The sequence below is a fragment of the Branchiostoma floridae genome, chromosome 15 (assembly GCF_000003815.2).
Source record: "Branchiostoma floridae strain S238N-H82 chromosome 15, Bfl_VNyyK, whole genome shotgun sequence".
Classification (NCBI taxonomy): domain Eukaryota; kingdom Metazoa; phylum Chordata; class Leptocardii; order Amphioxiformes; family Branchiostomatidae; genus Branchiostoma; species Branchiostoma floridae.
The window spans coordinates 12,295,106-12,320,077 of NC_049993.1; the positions used below are offsets into that span (position 1 = coordinate 12,295,106).

The window sequence follows — 24,972 nt, forward strand, 5'->3', positions numbered from 1 at the left end:
TAAATCCAACTCAAGCTTCACTTTCTCATGGCCACAAAGTTGTTAAAAGTAGTTGGACAGTGGAAAAGCTCCAGTAAAAAGCCTGATTTCCTCTGGTCAGGTGTTTTGTCGCATAAGCCTGAAGAATACAGTACAATTTAGACTTGAAACAATTTTGAAGGCATTCTATGAAACAGTATAATGCTCTTCTGTTGGAGGAAGTGTTACTGGTACATCTTGCGGCTTAATACTACAGCGCCTCCTTTCAGGCGTTGTCATTACTGCAGTTAAAGTAGAGCCGCGCACGTGTCAAAAGCGACACATAGCGATGTATATACAAACTGCAGGCTAGAAAAAGATGATGCAATAGAACACAGTATAAGTATACAAAGAATTTCCCCTCCTCTCACCAAAGCAGAGTGGCGCAGCGGGAGCGTGCTGGGCCCATAACCCAGAGGTCGGTGGATCGAAACCACCCTCTGCTAGTGTTTTTTCTCCTCAATTTTTTTACATTGTCTGCTTTAACTAATGATTTTAATTTTACGCAGATTTACATATCTTAAATCATTTTTACATTTCTTCTCTGGCAAAGTTTTACCAACGTAACAAAAGGGATGTTGATCTCCATTGTGCCTACGGCAACTGCATGCCTATTGGTTTACAGCGTTGCATTCGTGTCATCGTGTGTTTTGAACTGATAACGCTTCATAACTATATATTATCATGATTATATCCGCAGTTGAGAGCACCCACAACCAATAGATACTCTGTCATCCCATGCAAAGGGTTAATAACCGCACAGTGCCCAGAGGCTTCTAAGCCTGTTCATTGTATCTAGCCACAGCAGCGCGAGTGATGTTTATGGATAGTTAGGTGTGTCAATAACCTCCTTGGGTGTGCCAATATGAACGTTTCATGATTGCGGAGAATCCACCCGGTAAACATACAATCGGTATTTATTTGTTTTCATGGCAATAAGCGATATTTATGGGGCACTCTATGCTGTTCTGGGGGTCTAGGCTACCGTCTAGCGGGGTCTAGGCTACCGTCTAGCACAGTAATATTGCACCATTCCCAGCCCCTTTGATCTAGCGTTACAACGTCAGAGTTGTGTATTCATCATTCAAAAGTCTCAAAGACAAAATTCAAGTTAGAGAAGACTTTATTTTTGTTTCTGCCCAGTTTACATATAACATTACAGGTATTGTCAAGCAGTACTCATGGCAGTTTAAATTTACATTTTCTACCTTTGACAGTCAAATAAATAATTGATAAGATAAATAAAGTTAATTGTTATTACTGAATTTTGGTTAATTGACATAGCCGCAACACTATTGCCACAGATATAAACCAAATATTCCAATCAATTGTTAATTTTTACGATACCACATAATTTTCATTCTTCATAGTTTTGTGCTGCAAACATCACAGAATGTATTAGTATTAACCTATCTCATATAACGTTACATGTATTTATACAGTCGCACTCAAAACTAGGCAACATTTCAACCGTGGTAAATGTCACAATACAACAAAGTTCATCTTATCACAATCACATAGTAGTACAACACAGGTAGAGTGTAACTTTGGTTTTGAACCAACAGTTGAGAGTTTGCCAACAAAGTCTACTGTTACAGCACTACTTAAGGACAGGGAATGATCAGGTAGGCAGAAGAAAAGACAGGTTATTTCCATGACAACGACATTCCTACCATTCTTTTTTCGGCCTGACCACCTATCATGTAACTAGCTCTAGTGTCTGGAACAAAAGACACAAGTCCTCTGGACACTTAACGCCATACAAACATATACACACAAGTATGCCATGCTGAAAGACTGTGTAACATATTGACCATAAACTCTACTCTACTCTAAATACATTTGTGCAGATACATTTGTGCACACAGATGCCTATAGACTCTGCCAATGTGTTGGTTTCCTGCATACCTTTAAATTTCATTTCATGGATGACCCATATAAATCATGTCTATTGATTTTTGCATGTTCCCAAAATAAATAAATGTAAAAGGAAGTCTTTTCACTGAGAGGATCTATCCACTCAAAAATCAATAAATGAACTCTTTACATAAATGTGAAGATGATATAGTCACCATAAAACTGTTGGAGATAGTGCAAATGTTTAGTGATTTTTCACATTTTAAGTCTCCAAAATGCCATCAGTAAAAATGAGTTTGAGAATGAATAACCTTTACAGTTCTGTTAAAGTTATCAGTGTAGCTATAGTCAAGTTTACTATAGTCTGACTATAGTCTATAGTCAGAATGGCTTTTTGACAACATTGCATTGACTGTTTCAGACAAATTCAATGGTATATTGCTCTGTTTTTCTTTGTAATACTTGTCAATTGCCTTGCAAGCACGAATTTCTGGACAGCACTCATACGAGTCAGCTCAAGTGACCAAATGCAATGCCATAGACCTCAATATAGGCATCTCTGTACATATCCACACATGGGGTGGCTACAGAGGTCAAGTTCTGTTGGCATGCTTTGAATAGTGAATATCGCATCACAGCTCAGCCGGGTAACACTTAGATCTCAAATGCCAGGGACTTGTGTACTTTGAAAAGGCTGTCAAATGTTTTGAGATTTTTTGGGCAAAACTAAAAATATTCTGGATGACAAAATCTTCACATTATTGGTACTTTTCAGTACATATTTCTGGCATTTACCTAAACAGTCTGGTATTGACTTTGATGATTTGTATTTCTAAAAAATCATTACCTGCTGTTCCCTCTGTTGTCACAAGAACCAACTTAGTCTGTCTGCTTCATTGTATTTCAACATGTTGTGGATGACAGCTTGTGTTGTTGACAGTCAACACAATATGTCTAGAAAGTATACTAGACATTCTAACAAAGCTCCATTGCTAACAGTTTGTTACATCTTTTCAGTACATTTATTCAAAACATACATGTAACAGGCTTGTACCTTTGCATTGATATATAGAACACTCTTCTACCCTGGCTTGCAGGGGAATAAATTCATAATAACATCTCTAAAGCCTTTTTCTATAAAAGTAAACTCTTTTACAACATCTTACTCTAAAATAAATACATTTTCTATAGTAGCTCTATTGCACATTGCATTGTTGTTGCACATATCATCTAGTTGCACTATTGGAACTGAGGTTACAAACACGACCGTTACAGATTTCTATACTTTGTGACTGTGAACATTGTTTTGGCACATCTATGTCTGAACTATACAGTCATCAGCTCTCTTTTGCTGATATTCCATCTCCAAGCAGAAATGAGGAAAGATTTAAACAATTTTTTTTCTGAGAGAACCAGCAATCAGAGGAATGGGACAATCAGGGGTAATGTCCTTTCCCCCTAACATCTGCTTGGTGGAAAACTTCACAACAACAATACTAACATCAGCTCCAAAACCTGGTGACAGTCAAACCTGTACAAGATTTCCACCAGCATTAAGAATCTTATCAAGACAATAGTGACCACCTGTCCAACAGACCAGATTTTATTGGTCCTGTGAGTGGTTGTATTGGGCAGGTTTGACTGTAGTACTTTACATGGTACACACACTGGCATGCAACTCAACATTGCACCAATTTGTTACAACAATATTTGAGAAGTTATTAAACTTTAAATTTGTCATGGTTTCTTTCACTAATACACCATACATGGTCATTATGCACATGCTTTCAAAAATGAATGGTACAATATGGAATTTTGATACTGGCTGTCAATCAATTTCTATGGGTTTACAATTTAAAATTTGGGATAAATTTATATTGCACTATCAGTACAAAGTCACCCGTCAGTTTTTTTTTTTTAAGATTAGAACTAAAATGAAAATTGGTTTGGTTGAAGAGCATAACTAAAATAAAGTCTTGTGCAATTTGATAGAACATTCTTGGTAGGGTGTTCTAAATGACTTTGAAGGAAGCCAGCCTATGGTAACAATGTGTGTCAAGCAAATAGGACTGTTATGTGCATTAACAGTTATAAATCATTCATCAGACCCAAAATACACATGAGCTTCGGATTACCAAGTACAATAAAACATCCTCTGGATTACGAATCCTGATGCAGTCTCCTAGAGTTACAGTCTTTCCCAACGTTTGCATCATCCCTCTTGGCTTTAGGAGGCTATTGTGGGGGATATTTGAGGATGGATATCAAATTTCACCAGGGACAATTCACTTCATATTGTGCTCAACTCATGAAACATTCTCAACTCCTGTTATGTTAATAAAATAAACTCTATAAATTTTCTCACCCTCAATAATCGATATGTATTTCTTAACCATCTTTTTCTGACTCTTCACTGCCCTCCCCTTTCTTTGTAAATGGTCGACCCCTGGGCAGGTTCAATCCCATGTACCATGCACTGCACTCCCCCTGCACTGTAACGGTGCGTCCCGTACTTTCTGCATTGTTACAGGAAGATCCTCTATGGGCATATGATGCACCACTAACAGATACAGATAGTTACATGTCCGCCACATGCCGTGGTGTAGGGAAAACCTACCACTGTCCAGAGGAATTATCCCAACCTCGTTCGCCAGTGTCCCTATGTACGCATCTTCTATTGGAAACGGTGGAACAAACTTCACCATGTCCAAAATCTTCTCCAAAGCTGGTCTGGATAGCATGTAGCCGATACCACTTGCATAAGGCGCGTAACTGTCCGAGAGATGTTCGTCTTCACTCACATGCCACTTGCTACGCGGGTCTCGAATGACAGCAAGTTTGTGCCCTTCGAAGACGCTTCCAGTGTAGAAGTCTGTCTTGTACGGTCTGTGTTCTTGCAACATTTTCAGAAATAAAGGCGTGTTGATGAAACAATCGTCGTCCGTTTTTAAGACGAATTCGGGCTCGCATTCGTCCCTGGCCCACTTAAATCCGTGAAGAACCTTCAAGGTTAAATTACGGTAAGAGTCGATATAGTCTCCAAATAGCATGTCTTCATTTTCCCGCGCCTCCTTCTCGAGTAGGAAATTTAAGGAGGGGTTCTCAGGAGTTTTTCCCAACAGGAAAACAGTTTTCCATCTAGCCGGTTTGTCTCCGTACTTTCTCCAAGAGTCTCCCGCCTTTTTATTGCCCCAAGTGGCGCGAATCGCTTTTCTTCGGTCGACATTTCCGGGAGCGCTGGTGACCAAAATAAGCAGAAGAAGTTCCGAGTTGCCTCGACAGCTCGGCTTATCACTGAAAGGATCGTCCAGGACATCCAAATCAAACACTGCGTCTGTGTACCGTCGGGTTCCCTCAGGTTTGGACTCTGGACTTCGCGATCCCGCCTTTTTCAAGCTCCGTCCGACTTGGTATTCCAGTTGTGATTCTTCTTCTGCTTGCAGTAGTTTTATTCCCCGAGCGAAACGTTCGCCTCTTTCCTGCATTTGCTGCTCGTATATTCCCTTGTTCTTGACAAGATAAGGTTGACGGTTTCCCGCCAAATCTTGCTGCACATCGTTCACACTGTTGGTGTGCAACGATATCAACGTGAATGTTGCCACGGAAAACAGCATCAGAACTAAGAAATGCCGCATCATTCTGGCAGGAAAACCTTTCCCGTAGGACATGGTAGAGTAATTGTTGTACTGGAAACAGTACAACAGAGCGGTCGAACGAGGTATCACAACAAACCTGTCCGGTTCAAACGTACCGGCCCGGCCAGCGCTCTTCTTCGCCGACTAGTCATGTCATGTGCCCCGGTTATGGTCCGTATTGGACGACGTCTTCTAAAGGCGATGTCTGGATGTAGAACTAGGGCAGCTAGAAAAGGACAAATTCAACAGCTTGCCACGTCCGCTATGCCCGCCGATTTCGATCAAAAATGTCGTGCGTATGTCGGGGTAGTTCTGCTTTTGTTGACATCACGTGTTAAGGCTGTGTATGGCGGACATAGGTTGCCTTTCTCCGTTTATTTCTTGCGTATTTTCTGCCTAGACATAATTTTGAGTAACAGATATAATAATGTAAGATAGTAGAAATAATTTTGATGTATCAAGAATTGTTAAATTAACTTATAATGGACGTAACACAGCAATAATGACTATGAGCTGTGTCCTCAAAACCTTTACAATAGCCTCAATACAAAAGGGTATGATGTAATTCGTGGGCAAGAGTAGGGCGGGACCGACATGCCTCTCTGTGATTGGTTACATTTGTGAAGGCTGAGGTCAGGTAGGGTCGGTTTCCCGCCAGAATGGACATGTCTACACCAATTATAGGGAGGAATGTCGAGGATTGGCGTCATTGAGACTTGGTTTGGACAGGGGCTGGTCTAGTGCCAAAACTAAGACGTAACACTGGCGTGCAAGACACGGAGACCAAAATAAACGAAATGTCGCAATCCCTCACATAGCCAAGAGATTTTATTCTGGCCTCATTTCAAATAACGTTAGACACAATAGAGCACAGCAAAATAATGAAGAAACACCAGATCTAGACTAACAACATCTCGAAACAAATATGGTGTGTCTATTTATATAAAAACACATTATTTCTGTCTTGGTTTCTTTTTTTAATCTGTCAATTTATGTAACAAAAGCAGACAGCCGCATTTCATATCGTCCACACAAAATTATTGAACAACAGAAAATGTAAATATATTAAGTATACAACAAGATATTCTGAGAGTTTTGAAAATGTACATGCGACGCCAATGAAAACTGGTGTGTATTAACTATTCAATTCAATAACCTGCAATCTGTACAAGGTCGCATAGAGGTTAGACGTCATAGAGTTGCCAAGGTCTACCATTGCGTAAAACATTACCATAATTCATGCTGATCTGCCGATCAAACGAAACGTCACCGCTTTCTACTGTACCTGCACGTACGAAGCGTAGTGCATGTATTCCAATGTAGGATTCAATGAATCATGATCAGCAGATGGAATACGTGTGGAAAGAAACGTACAGCAGAAGCATATAGTCCCTGTGTTTTGATTTCAGACTACTGTACCGGAATGGTTGTACCAGTGGTGGTGTGCGGTTTGTCTTGTGTAAATAAAACGATAATTCTGTCCCGTTCTTCTACTCTAGTTCCACCGTGTTATCTTAATTGTGTAATTATGTTGCCGTCATGTAGAGGACTATGTACCCAGAGGCGCAGTTTGCTTCGGTGAGTTTGACAAGTCCTGGCGCCTGCAGGATACATTCAGACTGCCGTCCCCGTGTGCTGACTACTGCTCACATAAATCATGTTCACTCAGTGGTATGGATCAAAAGTATTCTCCAAGCAGATGTAAGGTCTGGCTCTGCGTTTTACGTGGGCCATTCTAGTGGCCACATTTGCCTCTTCACACTAGAAAGAGCTATAAAAAGTTGGGCCACTAGAAATGATAGAAAACGCCATAAAATGCGCATGAAAGACAGAGCCGTACCCTACATCTGCTTGAGATTTTGGTCAAAAAGGATAGAAAAATCCAATTTTCAGAACCTTTTTGACGAGTCACATACGACACAATTATAAACTACAAGTGCTATAGTGTCACTGTAATGATAGTCACAAGACTCACAACGTCATCCTTCGCACGTTTCCGGATGATTGGGCAGGCCGCTCGGCTTGCACTCGTGAAGCGTCGTCCTTTCGTCGGCAACACTTCGGAAACAGATCGGAGATGCTCCATTGCCGGAGCGAACAGAACGCGTAGAGAAACGGATTGATGGTAGAGTTACTCCATAGGAGCCAGTCTAACGCTACAGGCACTTCGGAGTCGTCACAAGACGAACAGACTGTCATTGCAATTGTTGAAGCTATGTAAGGAACCCAGCATACAAGAAACGCTAAAAGCAAAACGGATAAATTGATGGTAAGACGTCGGTTAAACGTACGTACGACCTGTGTCCGGATACGTGCCCGCGACGTCGGCACCTCCGACGACACTTGCCGGAGAGTGCGCCGCCGACGCCAGGCGATAGCGTGCCGGTACACTTGCACGTACAGAAAAGTCATCACGGAAAACGGCACGAAAAACTCAACAACAGCCATCACAAAGGTGTATTCCTTACTTTCGTATTGGTAGCGAGCTTCGCAATTGCCGGGATCCACGTCCCAGACGATAATTGCGGGTCCGTAGACGAGGAAAGCGAGAATCCACGAGGAGACCAGGAAAGCGAGTCTCTTCCGAGCGGTGAGGACGCGATGTTCGTGCGGCTTGACAATCTGCAGGTACCGGTCGTGACTGATGAGAACGATGGAGAAGGCAGACGCCGAACACACGGTGTAGTCCACCAATAACCAAGCCCTACAAACATCCAGTCCCAAAGGAAAAGGACCAAGCACCTCCTCTGCTATCGCCAATGGCATAGACAACAACCCCACTAACAAATCTGCCACGGCCAAGTTCAGCATGAAGATATCGCCGGAACCACTGATGTCCAAGTTCTTGGAGAAGCAAAATATTGAAATGACGTTTCCAATGACGGTCACTGCACTCAGGACGCCCAGAATGACATAGAGAGCGATATTTCCTGTGGTTATTTCCATTTTAGGTCAGCCACGTAGATTTTGAGCCTTGTAACAGTCTTGTCCGTTGATGTACGCTGTTGAATACGGCTCTTTAATAGACACTTCCTCTGCAAGAGATGTCCCTTGTCCCAGTATTTCTAGAGTTCGTAGAAACGTCACCTGTTATGACATCAGTTACACATGAAATCATTGAACAACCGTCTCAAAACTGACTGTCATCATCCCAATTTCAACCATTGGATGGCTCGCACTGAAGTATCTGTATCGAAAATAGTACAATTAAAGGTCACATCTTGTTGTCGACATCAAACAAATGCCACCGGTTGCTAGGCTAAGGTGAAGAGATTTACCCCTAATGGCTTGATAGGTAATAATCAATTGTGTACACTGAACTCCGCTGTGGATATGATAAGTGCTATAACTTCCTAACAATCCGCTGTTCCTTAGCAATACTGGAAAGTCCTTATTACTGGCAAAGGAAACCAATTAACTCTTATTTGTTTGTCCTAGTTTTTTTAACAGTTCAAATATCCAACGAACTTCCTGGTTTTCCACAGATTAGAGAAAGTTAATTGTGTACAGATAATACGAAATGGAATGAAATACGTATGGAAGGAAATGGAAAAAAAACACAGACCGATGCATTCTGCGGGATGAAAATGAAGGAGAAATGGCCAAATATAGGGAGAATACATGTTTTTTGTCAAAGGAACTAGCTGGCTGTGGGGGCCTCAGCACACATTGCAGGTCTGTGGACACTACTGGGTAGCATGGAAACGAAGCTGTGTGTGAGGATGTTTTTCTTGATAGAAAAATTCACCTGTAAGGTTATCAAAACACAGTATTGTGCTGTAGAATATAGGATGCTGTTTTCTCCTCCGATGTTTTTGTCACAAGTCGCTCCAATACAGGCCATATAATCTGCATGCACGTTGAGAACGTTTGCAATCTACTTGATTTTTGAGACACTTAGTTTTATGTACAAATGTACTTGAAATCCCTCGCACACCTTTTGGTATATAGGGCGGTGCAGATCTCCGTTTCCACAGCCCTTGGGCCACACAGTTGTGAAAGCGCTACAGCAGGGGGCAGTCCACAAGAACATGTGTATTGAGACAATTACGGGGTAGGCAATACGCCCCGTCGCGAAGAAGATTAATAATTTGCTCCATCTAAACGAAGACTTGGCGCCCCAAACGATCAGGATAAAGAGTTAGACATGACAAATAATGTATTGCATTTTCGTAATGACGTCTTTGATGATGTAATTATAACCTGTGTAAAAGCCCCTTTATTTGTACGATCTCAACAACGTATAGAAATTAGAACCAGTTGTCTCCACACGATCTACATACTCGAAGGATTATCACGTCAGGCATTATTTGTCTAATCCCCATCCTATTAGCATTGGTCAAATGAATATGTAAATGTAGCGCACATGGAGGTCCAGGTGAATAGGATAGGGTTTCATACAAAGTGCATCTTTTGCCCTCCCCACTCATGGAACTGCACGTGAAGGAAACTCAGACATTGGACAGAGATTTTAGGAGGACCTATTTCTGATCGGGAATGACAACGAAGTCTACGGTAAGTGTAAGCTCTTCATGTTTAATTTATTACACCTGCAGGGAGATTTTTGGAGTGGAAAACTGTACACTGTATCTACAGGTTTCTGGCAGCCTAAGGGCTTCTTCGACGGAAATATACCTCAAGAAAACGTTAAATCTGTCACCCCAACGTTTGCTTGTAGATTAGAAATTCTACATAGCTGATATGATAAGTAAATATTTGTAATTATACGTATCACAATGCAATGATACCAGTAGAAGAAATACATCAAGCATTTCGCATTCATGTGATTTATATCAAGTGTATTCGTAGAATACGCTTCTTGGAGCATTCAAAGAGGTTATAGCCTCATTGAAATTAAGCACTGTTATCTTTGTTATCACAAGTCCGATATGACTGCAAATTGTCTCATAAATGTTCATTTTGTCTACGTCTAGTGTGTTGATATGGCATTGGGAACGCCGGGAAGTACAGTAAAAGTGAGACGCCGGTTGGACTTCGTGAAGAAACCGCTAGAGGGCGAGTCGCTGTACTTGGACTTGCCCGGGTACAGAAATGCAAAAGAGTTGGAAGGAGACCTGAAGTTTCTGGGTGCCGTGAGTCTTTATATAATTACAGTTTTTATATATGTACATATATTTGCAAATATAGTGAACCTCTAACAATTGTAAACATACACTAAGTTAAAAGTCCCAACAAATGACAGTTATTAGAAAATTTGTTTCTCATTTTTCTTTACAGTGACGAAACAGTAGGGTTAGCAGCTTGACAAAATAGTATACAGAATGTGACCTTTTTGTTCAGAAGCTTTGAAATGTTTTGGCCAACAACAAACATTGTTTTATTTCTAGCGAATTGAGACATTTCTCACCAGAGATATTTCTTACGTCGTAACAAACCGAAAAGAAGCTCTGACGGTGAGACCTGATGGCGGCCCGTCCAGTCCCAGTCCGTACCTCAGCCCCAGCCCCAGCCCCAGTCCCGGGGGAGACGAGGGACCCCAGGGGAGGAGACTTTCCAACGTGCCGCTAACCAGGGGGCAGGCGCTCCTACAAGTTAGTACATTGTACTTTGATAGCTCCGTAAAGTAGCTCTCTGTATATCACAAACAAATTTCAAAGCAAAACTCGCAAACAGTTTCAGATCTAGATTTTCACTTTTACATCATTGCAATCAGTTAAAATGCACGTATTTCGGTAATATCAGTGTGCTAAGTTCATCTATGGGTTGATACATGATACAGTACACTTACAGTACAGTTAACGTTGTAAAATGCAGTACTGGTTTCAGATTCACTTTTGGCATGGGAATGTCATAAGTCATAAAACGATGAGAGTCAAATGACAGACAATAGGCAATCAATTAATGATTAAAATCTAATATGTTACGTCTTTTATGAAAACGTACACCAAGCTTGAGCTTACAATACGATATATGGATATATCATTTAGAATACACGTAACGTTATAATAGATCAATATGTAGATTTCAGTTGTCCTAGTTGCAATACATGAAAGAAGAATGATGGAATATTGATGTTGTTTTCATAACTGTTGACAGAAAGCCCAGGGCCGCGGACGCCGTGGGAGCTGTAACATGTTGAGTCTGGCGCAGGAGTGGGGAGTGAAGGTTCTGTACGTGCGGGACGTCACGGCCAAGGTGCAGCGCCTCATGGAGAAGCACCGCCTCCTAGCGGAGAGCGAAGAAAACGCAGCCTGCCCCGCGTTGAACGCCGACGTGAAACCGAAGCGGCTTAGACCGCCTTTTATCAAAGTGGAGGATATGTCCAGGTAACTATCTAGTCACTGACATAAGCACAGTACGAAACAAGATTGCGTCTTGTTGCATCTTGTTAATAAGGTCTATCTTCCACCCAAAACTTATGACCATAGCTTGTCAGAAAGCGAGGTGATAGGACAAGACCTATCTAACTACATCTCACATTGATCACATACCATGAAAATCTATATCAATAGATAAGCTTCTTGAGTTGTTTAACTACGTTACATACAAAGAAATGCTACCAAAAACATATCCTTCTTGGTGAATGTGCTAAAGCTTATGACCGTACTTTTACTGTAGTAAAATACATCAATCTCCTGATATTATTGGCGTAATAATATACTGTATTTGTCACAGTCTTCAGTGACTTGATATGATTTTCTTAATTCCTCTATTCACAGGCTTTATAGACCTCTTCATCACGAGTTCTCCTCCTTCCCTCGTATCTACTTTGACGCCGACAACGACTGTCCATTCGACGCCCCCTGTCACCGTTTGCCGTCCCGTCCAAGCTGTTCTCTCAAGTTAAAGCCTCAAACCCCAGCCACCGCCACGAAGCCGGACGTCCAGAAAGGCTACTGTGAGTGCTGTGAAGTCTACTATCAAGAGGGGCTATCACTGCATCTGAAGGGGGACAAGCACCAGTCTTTTGTTCGAGACAGTGGGAACTTTGTTAAACTTGACTCTCTGCTCGTAACGCTACCTTCTTTGGACGAATTCTTTAAGAAAGTTGTGGAGGAAAACCCACAAGACGAAGACATGACGGCACAAGAGGAACAGATGTCGATTAGTCCAGCTGTGATGGAAGAAATTACAGAGAAACCACCACGGTAAGAATTCAAAATCATTTGAAAAATTATATGATTTACCGTTTATTGTGCTAAAGATTTGTGTAACGTGTACAGATTTTTACTTGTCTCTTTATTTAACTTGTAACACGAATTTCAATCACTTTTTCATAAGGAATGTAAGTTTGTCATTGATTATTGTAGTCTAACATTGGCTATTGTTGGTTTAAAATTGATTATTGTTGGATATTAAATCACCTTTGACCTCTTATCATCACGTGATTCAGGTCCAGTACCGAAGGCAGTGATGACGTGTTTCTGTTGTCCGATGTTGGAGACGAACAGGCGCATGTGCAGAGCTTTCAACAGCCCACCAACCAGGTGACAGACCAGAAAACAGAACGTCCTAACCACGAAGGAGACAACATAACATTCAATGCATCTAACAAACCACCAAAGGAAGAGATCCGAAACGACAAAAAGTCGAATAAAGATGAGTTGTTTCCAGTTGTTGTTTTAAGTCCGATGCCTAATTTTAGGTCTTCAAGACAAAGTGGGAATTCAACATCCACGCAAAGAAGAGATAGCACTTTCGAAAACAGAAGATGTACAAGTATCAGAGGCGAAATGAAATGCGACGCCGTTAAGGAGGAACAGGGACTTATGACTGACAAGTATAACAGCAATGATGAAGGTGATGACCAGTCACATTATAGGCCAGAGGTTATCAGCATCTCTTCTTCCTCTTCCTTTTCCATTGGTGCATCCTCCTCTTCCCACCTCTCCTCATCTACATCTTCTTATCATTCATCTGACAATGAAACATCATCAACATCCGATTCAGTCGTTGACAGCAGGACCATCGCACCATCTAATGACGTCACTTTGAATGACGTCACTTTGAAGGTGACCAACAAGGATTCGCAAGATATAGATGTGCAAGATCAGCACCAATCAGTACATTATCATCAAAAGGTACGAGATGAAGTACAACTCCAATCAGTACAAGTTAGTAATATGATAACGAACGGATGTCAAAACAGCACGGACGTTACATCAAACACAAACAGCTTCACAGAAAGTACCAGTAGTTCGAGTGAGGCTGGGGACTTATCATCAATTTCAAGTTCTTCTTCTTCGTCCTCGAGTTCAGTTCGACCCAATCGCCGAAGAAGGGCTTGTTCTGCAGTACTTGAAAGTACATCGTCGTCTTCGTATCAAGATAACAGCCTCAGCTCACCACAAACCAAGATTTCTACCATAAAAGGCAACTGCGCAGTCTTTAGCGATACAAGAGACGCCAAACAACACAAGATGACAACATGTTGTGATCCTAGCGCTGCAAGGGAACGTACGCGTTTACAAGAGCGCTCTCTAGCAACTTTAGGTAGTACTGCAGCTTGGGCCGTGGCGCAGTCGGATGACTTGGCCCTACGATTGTGCAAGGCCAAAACAGGTGATATGGACGAGTTTGTTTCACCCCCGGACACAGATCGAGAATGGTCAGTAGTAGAAAGATCTGGAAATCTCAGAGTCAAGTTACAGCGAAGTTCTTGCCGAGCGAAAACACCCAGGAGTGCTCACCGAGCCAGTGAGTTACAATGGAGCGTGCACAGGTCGGGCGACTGTAAACTAACTTTCTCTGGATCCCTCAGAAAACAACAAAGAAGACCAGGGATGGATAGTCCACAAACCGACAGAAACTTTGGTAGCAGAAGGAAGCTGAAGTATCTCTAAGAGAAAGTATTCTCAGTGGCGATATATTACACAGCCACAAGTGGTACCAGATTTTAACAATGTTTATGAAAGTGTTTTACATGTACAAGAAGACTTCTGATCAAATGTTAAATTATCAATAAAGACATGTAATATTTCAACCCAACGTTTCATCTTTGTTACAGCATGTAAACCTTCATACAGTCGTCATTCTTACATGGTGTTACATTCGTACGAATGATATTGAAAACCACCTGCGCTGCTATGCTACATTCTATAATTCATGAATACATCTATTGCAAGTTATTAGTTTTGTAAAAAAAATCATAAAATTGAAAAGGACGAAAGTGACCGTCAGGATTCAATATTAGTAATTTGGGTTAATTGTTAGATCAATATGAAGAAACAATTCAAAAGAACCATTTCTGTCAGTAAGTCGTGTATCACTAGTACCAAGTGCTTTATACTTAACTACAAGAGAAGGGTTCAGTTGTTTCATTCCTCGAAAGTGATACAAACAGATATGATTGCTACATGCTTATTTGCCGCTGAAAAGTTAAACACGCGGTAAGCTATAGATTCTGGTCATCATCCAATAGTGCTAGCTGTAGGTACAGGTTGTCCGTGTTTTGATACCTCCTTACAGCCGAACATAACAAGCTTTAATAGTTATGATGACACCAAATCTCTGTTCACTATCAGACGTGCATTCCCCCGATCACCCATGGCCCAGTCAGGACGACATTGTACTTGCCTTGACTCCATTCTAAAACGGGTGCCTGGCAACGGTGATGGCCCAGTTCTCGGAAACGATGGGCATGGTCCCAAATGAAATGAATAACATCAAGTCGTCACGAATAAAGCATGGTAAATGCGTTTAATTACATTACACACTGCTTTATTCAATCGTGAGAACGGACACATTCAATACACTTGTTGTAAAGTCTGCCTAGACTTCAGTGTGCCATGGTGCAAGTGTCAAGGTGACGTCATTGACCTCACATAACCCCTAGAAATGACCCTACATCTACCCGACGTTGCGAATTCTCTACATCGGTTCCCATGGTAACGTATCAATGTTCAATGACGTCATAGTGCGTCACATACACCCGTAATAACCGTCGCTCATTGGACGTCGCACTCAATGGAAGATGTGCAGCATATTCGATAATGTAAACATCATATCGTCATGCTTAATAAGCATGATATCGTCATGTCTGTATATTGCCATGACATCACACCCTTCATCACGGACATCACGGACACATCTAAATAACTGTACATAATAGTGTAAAGAAAAACAAAACAAACAAAACGTAAGATATTTCTTGGCGTGGCGATCACCTTGTTTGATCACGAATGAATAGCGTTTAGGTGACAATTTAAAGTACTGGTCAAAAAGTTCGTAAAGCACAGTTCTTAATATAGGTACAGTATTCGGTTAAGATCGATGTTGAATTTGTCCAAGACACATGGCAAAGTTTCAGTCTATCTGGTCCGATTTCAAGCACATTGCGGAACAAACTAAACAATTAAGAAATGCTTGACATTGTAAAAGTTGCTAAAACAAATTCAAACAACAGCATTGAACATAAAACATGATTTTTCCAATCTAAGAGCCTAAGTCACCTTGAATGTTTAAACTGTTGAAAATGTACAGGAAGGTTTACGCATCATAAATTCATTCTAACTGTCGGACTATTGTCTTCAATATGGATAGCATGTTATTTCATCATCATCAAATGGACCAATAACACTGATTATTTATTTTCATGGACTATAACCTTCAACCTGTTCTAATAAGACCCCTCTTCTGTAACTCTTTTTGAGCGGCATGAGACGATGACCGAAGGGCATGACCGAGCTTGGCAAAAATATTTACCTTTTCTTTGTTCGGAAGTTGAAAGAATGTTTCGAGGTTTGCGGGTCCCCGCCCTCGTACCCAGCATGCATTGCGACTATGGCGGCTTGGAGATGAGAAGCGTTTTTTCTTGGTTCGCGCCTTCTTCATTTTGTCACGTCTGAAAACGGACACTTAGGTCAGGTGAGAACTATTTACCAGGACTTTTCGCTCGGAGACGCTCACGGCATTACCTGGCTGTGTTTTCAAGTTTCAAGGTGGTTTCTATCGGGAGTGGCGAGCCCGACAAGGTTGAGCGGTGGGGTCGTGTGAGGTGTTGACCGGTGGGTGGGCTAGTCAGCCTTCGGTGTTTGTGTCAGCAACCAACGGACTCGGTCGTGAGATTTGGCCGCTCTCGTACAAACTGTGAATGGAGCGGTTGTTTTGCACTTGCCGTCGCCCACACAGGTCTGACAAATTGCCAGCTTTATAGTGAGGAAAGCTTGCGCTGGCTTTCGGAGAGAAGCTTTTGTCTAAAGTTCTCTCTAAACGGCGTTTGTCTCCGTTACACCAGAACTTGGCGACATCGCAACTCCAGCCCCCCTCCCTTCATCATAATACAACATGTGAACTTTATTGACCTGAGGAAGACACTGACGTGCCATCAGCCATGAAAAATCCCGCCTAAAATAGCCCTACAAACTGGATCCCCTGTTTGTTGTTTTGGGACTAGCGTGGCTTCGCCAGTTGAATCCAGACGGACATAGCGGTGCACGGAGATATAAATTTCCGTCCTCCCTTCGTCTTCTTGGATTTCGTTTTGCTCCCTGAGGACTGTAACAAGCGACAACAACATGGCATCTCGTGAAGAATCCCGCTCCAAACGGAACACCATCTACTCCTACATCCCGTGTGCGGAGAACGACGTGCAGGACTGGAACACCTTCGGGGGCACCCCGGGGAAGAGACCGAAGATCATCCCTGGTGCGTCCTGCCAGGCTCTACGGACTGCCGTGTCCAACCTAGCCCGCCTGGACGACTTCGTCTGCGACAAGATAGGATCAGGCTTCTTCTCCGACGTCTTTAAGGTGTGTAGAACTCCTTACTACGTCTTAAACACGAAAGCTGCCGCAGTGGATGAGAAACTGCGCAGTTGTCAACACCAGCTCTTCAGATAAGATAATTTTAAACTTTCTTGATAAACTTGGCCTACTTCCAAGCCACAAAATCAAAACAAAAATTCCGTTGACAAGTTTTCAATGGATGTGTATTGAAAATTGGAGTCCATTGTGTATTCTTGACAACATGGCTTCCTTGCTATTTTTCTTCACTTCAAGAGAAACCGTACCAGAGAAAGTGGGTGTTGATATGTTACTTAGAGATAGGCGTGTCCTGTTATTCCTCAAAACTTGCGCAGACAGAAACATTCCCCCAGACGTTTCCCCCACAACCAAAACACGCATGGAAACCATTTCTCTTCAAGTAAAATGAAACCCTTAGCTCATTACAGCAAGGCAAATAAAAGTTCACCCTTATTATAGGTTGTTGCCAAAATTCCCTCAGCCTTTTCTAGAAGTACCTTTGCACTGTGTAAACATTGCATAGGCACATGGTTTGCTTACATGTTGAGTCAGTGTGGCTGTGATCTGTGACCTCGCCTAGGGCAGACCTTTATTGTACAAACACCCTGCCCATTCCCTAACACACTACCAACACTGTAATTTTCTCATTACCCACGTAGACTAATTAAGATTTTTCACATGCTTGAGTATCTGCGATGAGGTTGCGTGAAAGGCCCTACACATGTGTCTTGCAGATTGCCTTTGGGTATTTTCCACGTTCGTTGTTAGTGTCGTACTCGTAGGAAAGAAACAGGATGTCTCAGTTCTGGTTTATTGAAACTTGTCCTTCCTCACAGATGTCTCCATAGTAATTCTTCTGGGGTTAGTCTCAAAAGTCTGGCTTGTCGCTGTGAACTATTGCCTTGGTATTTTTCATCCTTCCTTTTACCTTTTGAATTGTGACCGATTTGTTTTGTATTGTTCTGAAGGAAAACATAAAAATATCATATTGGCTTGTCATGTCACTGAAACCATAAGTCAATGTTTTATTTCTCAGAGAAACAAGTGCTTTTAAAAAAAGCTGGCGTTTCGTCTACGTTTATGAGTGTGAACTGTCTTTTTCTTGAAGTAACATCTGTTAGAGTCACTCAAGGGCTGTCACTCAAGGGCTGTTGCGTCTATAAGAAAAATTGTTATTTTGGAAAGGAGTACTGTTTAATAGCTGGTCTTGGCTTACAACTTTATTTTAAAATGTACAATAAGTTCATTATAAAATCTATCAATATACTCAGGTACTTATAAGTACCTGAGTATATTGATAGATTTTATAATGAACTTATTGTTATGTACACTTGAAAAAGCACCATCAGCACTGTGACAAGATTCTATCTAAATTGACTACCAAATGTGAAACAAATATCCAAACCAATTAACAGCTAGCTCATCTCTATTATACTGGTTTCCGCATTTACAACATTTCTTCCTTGTTTTCCTGGATAATTTTGCTAATATTCATGAAAATTTCCATACTTTTGTGTCGAGCGGTGTGACTTTCCACGTCCGTGTTGTGTGAAAACTTCTGAATGAAGTCGATACTGAACAATGGAGCATTTGTTACTGTAAAAAAGGATCGCTGTTTTTGATGGAGTTTCATGCAAAGAACATCAAGAGCCTCTGTTTACATCATGAATAGTAGTTTAGTGGCGAGTGTTTTACGAGAATCATCTTAACGTGCATAGGAGCCGCTGCACGTATTTTCCATTACCATGAACAGAAAAATTGGAATGCCGGGTTTGGAATCTATGAAGTCCTGTTCATAAGACAAAGGCCTTGTATATATGAAATGAATACTAAAATAATAATAAAAATGATATATAAAAATATAATATCAATAAATAAATAGAATATTTATATATTATCTTCAATATTTAAAAAGAAAAAATCCACTCTCGGTTGAGCTAAGTTGTTGCGTGTATTGTATGTGAGTGTACATTATGCTTTAAACTCACTACATAGTCATCATCATCATCATCGTTCGGCTGCAGCGCAGGCGTATTTATGTCGATTTTCGGTTGTTTCTTGATAAAATCATTTTTTTCTTGTGCAATCTTGTGGAATAGATGTTATATGGCCATTTTGCAGGATATTGAAGTCCGAAACCACAATGCAATGGTATTTCTGAACAGTTGTAGCTGTTGCATGCGGTCGCATGTGTATCGTGGAAATCAAGGCTGCCTGGTTTTTCTTGCTCCCTTGCCATATAAGGCAAAGCCTGAACATGAAATGTTGCAGGTCTTGCTATATAAGGTCTTTGGGTGTGCGACACAGTGTTGAACCAAGTATCATTTTTCCAAATATGGATAATCTATGTAATCTACGGGGAGGGGCAGCTGTATGGCAGAGTATGAGAAAATGTGTGCACAGATTGCCTTTGAGACAGAAGATGGAGTGAATGTTTGTAGTGTCTTTTTATTCTAGTTAGGTTATTATAATTATAGCATCTGTCATCATTGTTGTTTGTGTTATTTGTTGTTAAATCATATAACAAAATAGAGTATTTGAAGAATCTGTTGATTGCTACAAGCATAAACACAAAAACATGTCTACACACGACAGATGAAGATGAATAACTGACTTTATTTAAACATGCAAACTGGAATGGGTTTAAACATCTTGTATGGGAAAAGAGAATGTACAACAACCAACTTTGTACTTTCTGAGAATATATATAAGAACTAGATCTAGAACTGAGTTCAAAAACTTCAAAGTGAAAAACCTGAGTCCAAAAATACTACCCTGGACTCCAGAGCATATGTACCAGCCCGCGCTCCGTGTTACCCGGGCCTACCCTTCCGCTTGCCCGAAGATCTACCCCGCCCCACTATCCACTAGGCACCCGATCTCCGCTTGCCGTACAATAGTGGAGCGGATCTTGTGGGCTAGCAGAGAGTGGGGCGGGGTAGTTTGTCGGGGCCAGCAGGAGGGTATGTCCGCGGAAAGGTTGGGCGCGGGCCGGTACAATTGCTCTGGATTCCAGGGTAAAAAAATACCTGGACAAAGTACAAATATATTTTTTTATCTTCTTTGATGAAAAGTGTTTTGAGTCTCCCCTCAGAACAAAAGGCATTTAAAATAAGTGCAACATTCAAATATCAAACGCTGGTTTATGTTGAAAGTCTTTTCACCAAGAAACTTTTATAGTCGTACGTGTCAGCATCAATTCTCTATGCTTAATATTGGTGTAATAAAACAAAACATTAACTGGACAGGAACTGGACCTGAACCTAAATCTCTGGACCTAAAGTTGGACTTGGATCATATTAAGCCAAACTGGTATCCACACCTAGTTTGAATATTGACATTTTTTTCTTCTCTTGTATGGTATGGGAAAAGAGAACGTACAACAACCAACTTTGTACTTTGTAAGAGTAAATATAAGAACTAGAACTGACTTCAAAAACTTCAAAGTCAAAAACATTAGTGCAAACATACTTAAGTACACTTAAGATCTTCTCTGTCCTTTGAACATAACATAAAGTTTTCAACATAAGCTCAGTTACTATAGTTCTAGTTGAAGAGGCTTTCAGGACTGTCAGTGTCAGTGATGTCAGTGAGAGAAATGTTTGTGCAGATATTTTGGGGGTTTTGGTCAAAGCTATACGTCTCTTCGTTGACAAGGACTTGCTCAAGTATGTCGTCGTCGCTGAGGAGAACTGGATCTGTGCCTGTAAGATAAGCCAACGTGTCCTTAAAACATGTTATTGTCATGTTTCGGCCAACTGCAGCATCTTCGTTTAAACTTACTGATAGTTTGGCTGTTATGTCGGCTGGACAGTTCTTTGCCAGCATTGTCATCTGACATGCGGGGCATGTGACGATTCTTTTATCTGTGTGTGGTATTTTTTTGCGACAATCAACACATTTGATGAATCTTGAGATAATGGTCATTGCAGATATCTTCCCCTTGAAGGATCCTGGGGAGGAGATGGTCCTTGTTTCGTCATCTGTAGATGTTATGGTCTCAATGTCATTTATTTCCTCCACAGTAGTGTCACGCATGGTGTTTATGTAGTTAGACGACCCAAAGAGGCGCACTCTGACATCTAGCTTGTATGAGTGATTTTCCTGTAGTGTGATTGGTTCCCATACAACAAGGTTTCTTGTGGCTGTATGGTCTGCGCAAAGTACCTCTGTTTTCTGTAACTCTTTGGTTGTTCCCTGTGTGTCTTTTACTGGAACCGTTTTTGCAGGTTTTGTAGAGATGACTTTCACCTTGATATTAATGACCTGACCAGGTGTGAGATGATCAATGTCTTTCAGGGGTGTGAAGGGCACTTCAACTTTCTTTGATGGAAAGGGAAGTTGTTCTTTGTCAATGATGGTTGCCTTATTGATGACTATGTCTGTTTGTGAAAAACTACCTTGCGAGTAGCGTGTTATCTTACAGCCATGTTGACTCTGTTCTTGGTCTTCTACAACTTTTCTCTTCTCTGGGGAGAAGCAGACTGCCTTTCTGACTGCATCTTTCTCTTGTAGGTCAAAATTGAAGTATGACGCCCCACGTCTGGATTTTTTCATTGAGGAGACGTTGTGGATATAACCTGTTAGGTCTGGATCTTGTTTCTCAGCCATTGTGCTAATGAATAATAAAAAAGAATTGATTAGTTAGTGGAAATGGGCTGGAAAATATATGTTTGTGTAGGAAAATACAGTGCTGAGCATGGTACATAACTAGTGCTGTGTACTGGTACTGTGTACTGGTACTGTACCATGAAAATTGATTAGGTACAGGTCCAAAATACTGGATCATGAAGTACCGGTACTGTACCGATATAAATATACACCAAGTCTATGTTTATTTTGTGATTGATCTCCTAACCTCATAGCCTCATGCAATGCCAAACATTACAAAAGTGACACATTGGAACAGCGTTACTAATTATATGCGACAGATCATTCAGGAGGGCCGGGAGTTTTGATAGCAAGGCCAAAGGAGTTTGGCAGTAGGAACCCAGTTATATTCTTTGAATAAAAATGTTGACAAGTTGTAAACAGCTTATTAATGTTTCTGTCATTATTGAAGAGGTTCAGAGGAACACATGTTGATTTGTAAAATTGTTTAGGTAGAGGTACAGGTCTGGACCCTGTACCAGCTATAATCCTATGTATTGGTACCTGTACGGTACCAGTACCTGATGTACGCAGCACTACACATAACTGATCTTAGAAAGTCTGGAAGATTTAATATGGTATTATGGTATATACTATATTGACTCTGGTTTGGTTATAGAAATAGAGGTGAAAGTTTGTGAGAGGAAGGACATTATTACTGTAGGTGTGAGGATGTACAATATTATTACAACCAGGGCTCGAAATTCCTTTTTGGAAGTTGAAGTGCACTGGTGGACCCAACGTTAAGAATTACGTGCACAGAAAGATTGTTGGGCCTTTTGCGCACCATATAAAATAAAGGTTGACTGTCAGTGAAACATATTACATTTAACACCATTAAGAACTTCAATCTGTAATTTTATAGCTAACGTTAACTTAAAAATCTTAAACACTTAGTAATACATCAAAGAAAGAATTGGTTTTTCTGATACTTACATTTCAGTTTATTCTGTATATTAGTGTCGTACAACATACAAAAATAGCTAGGTGCAATGGTGCATTCACAGAAATGTCCACAAAAATTAGGTGTACACAATTCCTATCCAGGGTGCACAAAGCGCAGTCATGCACCTAGCCTGGATACCAGTCCCTCGCTCTATACAAGGAACCTCCTTGCTCTATACTATAGCCCTTTCGCGGTAATGTATAATCCTTATGCCAGGGAAGGTCCAAGCCCCAGTCTCTATTTGCACTCAGAGGTAATGGCATCCAGTTTCTGATAACTATACTGTGCGAGAGATAATCAGGGCCAGCGTGCTGTGTTTGGCGGCGGGGCTAATCGGTTGCCGGCCCGAAGTGATTAGCGAGTATAGCACGGCGGTCTGGATACCAGGCTATCATGCACCCGGTATTAATAGTAATTTGGAGCACTGAGAACGATATATAGTAATCGATGATTAAATAAAATTGAGAGAATATTTCCTGTATTACTAGTAAAGTGAAGTCGTTAGAATGTTGTTGTTTTCTCATTTCATGGCTTAATTAACGAGTGGGGTAGAGGTTAGAAGAATATTGTCGCTTATGTTGTTGCTTTGTCTTCTACACGTGGTGGTAGGTGCGACGTGTGATTGAAATTCTCCTCAAAGTATATCATTTAATGTAAGTGAGAAATGGTTGGGAGAATAGAAGGTTTGATCTCGAGATGAAATCTTTAGACTTGAACAGTGATAAGTGAATTTTCAAGTTTAGGCTTTAAAATTTGGACTTTAAGTCTTTCAAGTACAGGTCCGGAAATTTAGCAGTTATAAACTGTAAGTTGGAATATATTGGTGGGATGGAATTGTATATTGCAGTGAAACTTTGTAGTGTTACTTGTTTGAAACTTGAGAAAATGGCGATGATATTAACGTAAATGCTTTTTTGTTGACGTTCCTGGAAGTTGCGTGATGGCAGAGTTGAACAGTTTTGTCGAAAGGCGCCTTAATATATAGCACATAGTGATGGATTAAATATTATAGTGACGAAAAAGAGACAACTTACTTGACAAGGACAGCACGATGCTTGAAGCTGTTGACTGGTGTTGACTATTTGTTGACAGAATGGACTGATTTGATGGAAGTAGGGTGATATGAGGGTCTGCATGGTGACTTCGTAAAGGGTAGGCCGTTCATTTTCATTTCGAGTAATTCGTGGAAAAGCAGTTTTATTCACGTAATGCGGAGCAAGAGGACCAAATTTTGTGAAATTGCCTTTCTTTATTTTAGTGTACTAAGAAGAGGGTTCTTCTGAATTCAGCGTTGAGTGTTGTCGAGATTCCCCATAGTGACCCGCTGCGTGTTTGTTTTCATCCGGGACTCTTAGTCCAGCAGTTTCAACCAATTACAGCTGTCGGTTACAGGAGCATAGGAATTGTACCGAGTATGCAAATAAGACTGTACTATGGATGCAAACTATGGAAACTAATTGCAGAGAGTGAGTGAAACAAATATATTCAACATATATTGTATATGTACAACTTGAATGTATTCAATATTATGCGAATCTTGAGAAACGTATGCTCTTGTAAGTCAGGAGTTGCAGTGACCATATATTAAGTTACACATAAATAATGGGACAAAGGACAGTGTGTGATTGTACATGTATGCTTTTATTTTGATCAAATTTTATGAAGTCAGAAACATGGCCTTCACATTGTCTAGCATGAAAAGGGGAACTTAGTACTATGTTGCAGGGCAAAAATTGGGAAGTTGCGATACACAATCATTTTCAGCACAATTATCATTGAGTTAAAGTCCACAAATGATGTAAGTTAGAAATTGCTCAATACAATATGATTCTCTACTGTGTTGTATATATAACGTTAAAGACAAATATGGTTGATGTGAAAACGAGCAAGAGATTTGACACATTAAAAGTTTGTGTGAGATAGATACTCTACTCTACTCTACTCTTACTTAAGGTATAATCAGACGTTCTTGAGGTGGAAATACACCATTGGTACAAAGACATTAAGTGAAATTGCTGTGCTATGTGCTGGCAGACACTACATGTACAAGGAAGCTTACTCCAAGGGCATATTCAGGTACAACTGATTGATGTTAGGGAGATTAGGTGGACATAATGTGTTGGAGTTCTGTAAATGGCTGTAAGTAAAATGTGAGGTAATG

The 24,972-nt window shown here is 40.8% G+C and overlaps 5 protein-coding genes and 1 non-coding gene across 9 annotated transcripts in view; 3 read left to right on the forward strand and 3 right to left on the reverse strand.

Moving 5' to 3' along the window:
- Positions 1-392: 392 nt before the first annotated feature.
- On the forward strand, positions 393-464 carry Trnam-cau. Its single transcript has one exon. It is a non-coding gene; the product is annotated as a tRNA-Met (tRNA).
- A 2,938-nt stretch (positions 465-3,402) lies between these two features.
- LOC118431997 (beta-1,3-galactosyltransferase 1-like) lies at positions 3,403-5,840 on the reverse strand. Its single transcript, XM_035843460.1, has one exon. It carries the CDS (start codon positions 5,541-5,543, stop codon positions 4,332-4,334), a length of 1,212 nt encoding a protein of 403 aa, XP_035699353.1. The 5' UTR covers positions 5,544-5,840; the 3' UTR covers positions 3,403-4,331.
- A 191-nt stretch (positions 5,841-6,031) lies between these two features.
- Positions 6,032-9,674, reverse strand: LOC118432091 (muscarinic acetylcholine receptor M5-like). The gene has a single exon (XM_035843609.1). The coding sequence runs from the start codon at positions 8,454-8,456 to the stop codon at positions 7,482-7,484; it is 975 nt and encodes a 324-aa protein (XP_035699502.1). The 5' UTR covers positions 8,457-9,674; the 3' UTR covers positions 6,032-7,481.
- Positions 9,675-9,853: 179 nt separating this feature from the next.
- Positions 9,854-14,454, forward strand: LOC118432090 (serine-rich adhesin for platelets-like). Of its 2 annotated transcripts, none has more exons than XM_035843607.1 (6): positions 9,854-10,025; positions 10,445-10,603; positions 10,859-11,062; positions 11,568-11,797; positions 12,191-12,619; positions 12,865-14,454. In XM_035843607.1, exons 1-6 carry the CDS (start codon positions 10,008-10,010, stop codon positions 14,312-14,314), a joined length of 2,490 nt encoding a protein of 829 aa, XP_035699500.1. In that variant the 5' UTR covers positions 9,854-10,007; the 3' UTR covers positions 14,315-14,454. The 2 variants fall into 2 exon arrangements, with proteins under 2 accessions (XP_035699500.1, XP_035699501.1); XM_035843608.1 differs by having other exon boundaries at positions 12,191-12,615; positions 12,864-14,454.
- A 1,559-nt stretch (positions 14,455-16,013) lies between these two features.
- Positions 16,014-24,972, forward strand: part of LOC118432473 (dual specificity testis-specific protein kinase 2-like) — a 49,931-nt gene continuing 40,972 nt past the window's right edge. The window contains exons 1-2 of one of the 3 annotated variants that reach the window (XM_035844058.1): positions 16,016-16,337; positions 16,867-17,221. In XM_035844058.1, coding sequence (XP_035699951.1) covers positions 16,988-17,221 — 234 coding nt within the window. In that variant the 5' untranslated portion in view covers positions 16,016-16,337; positions 16,867-16,987. Of the gene's footprint in view, positions 17,222-24,972 lie in introns of all 3 variants that reach the window. The other 2 variants (XM_035844059.1, XM_035844057.1) reach the window with 2 other exon arrangements.
- On the reverse strand, positions 19,579-24,314 carry LOC118432476. Its single transcript, XM_035844063.1, has 2 exons — positions 23,846-24,314; positions 19,579-21,830 (listed from the first exon to the last, which is right to left on the reverse strand). Exon 2 carries the CDS (start codon positions 21,824-21,826, stop codon positions 20,762-20,764), a length of 1,065 nt encoding a protein of 354 aa, XP_035699956.1. The 5' UTR covers positions 21,827-21,830; positions 23,846-24,314; the 3' UTR covers positions 19,579-20,761.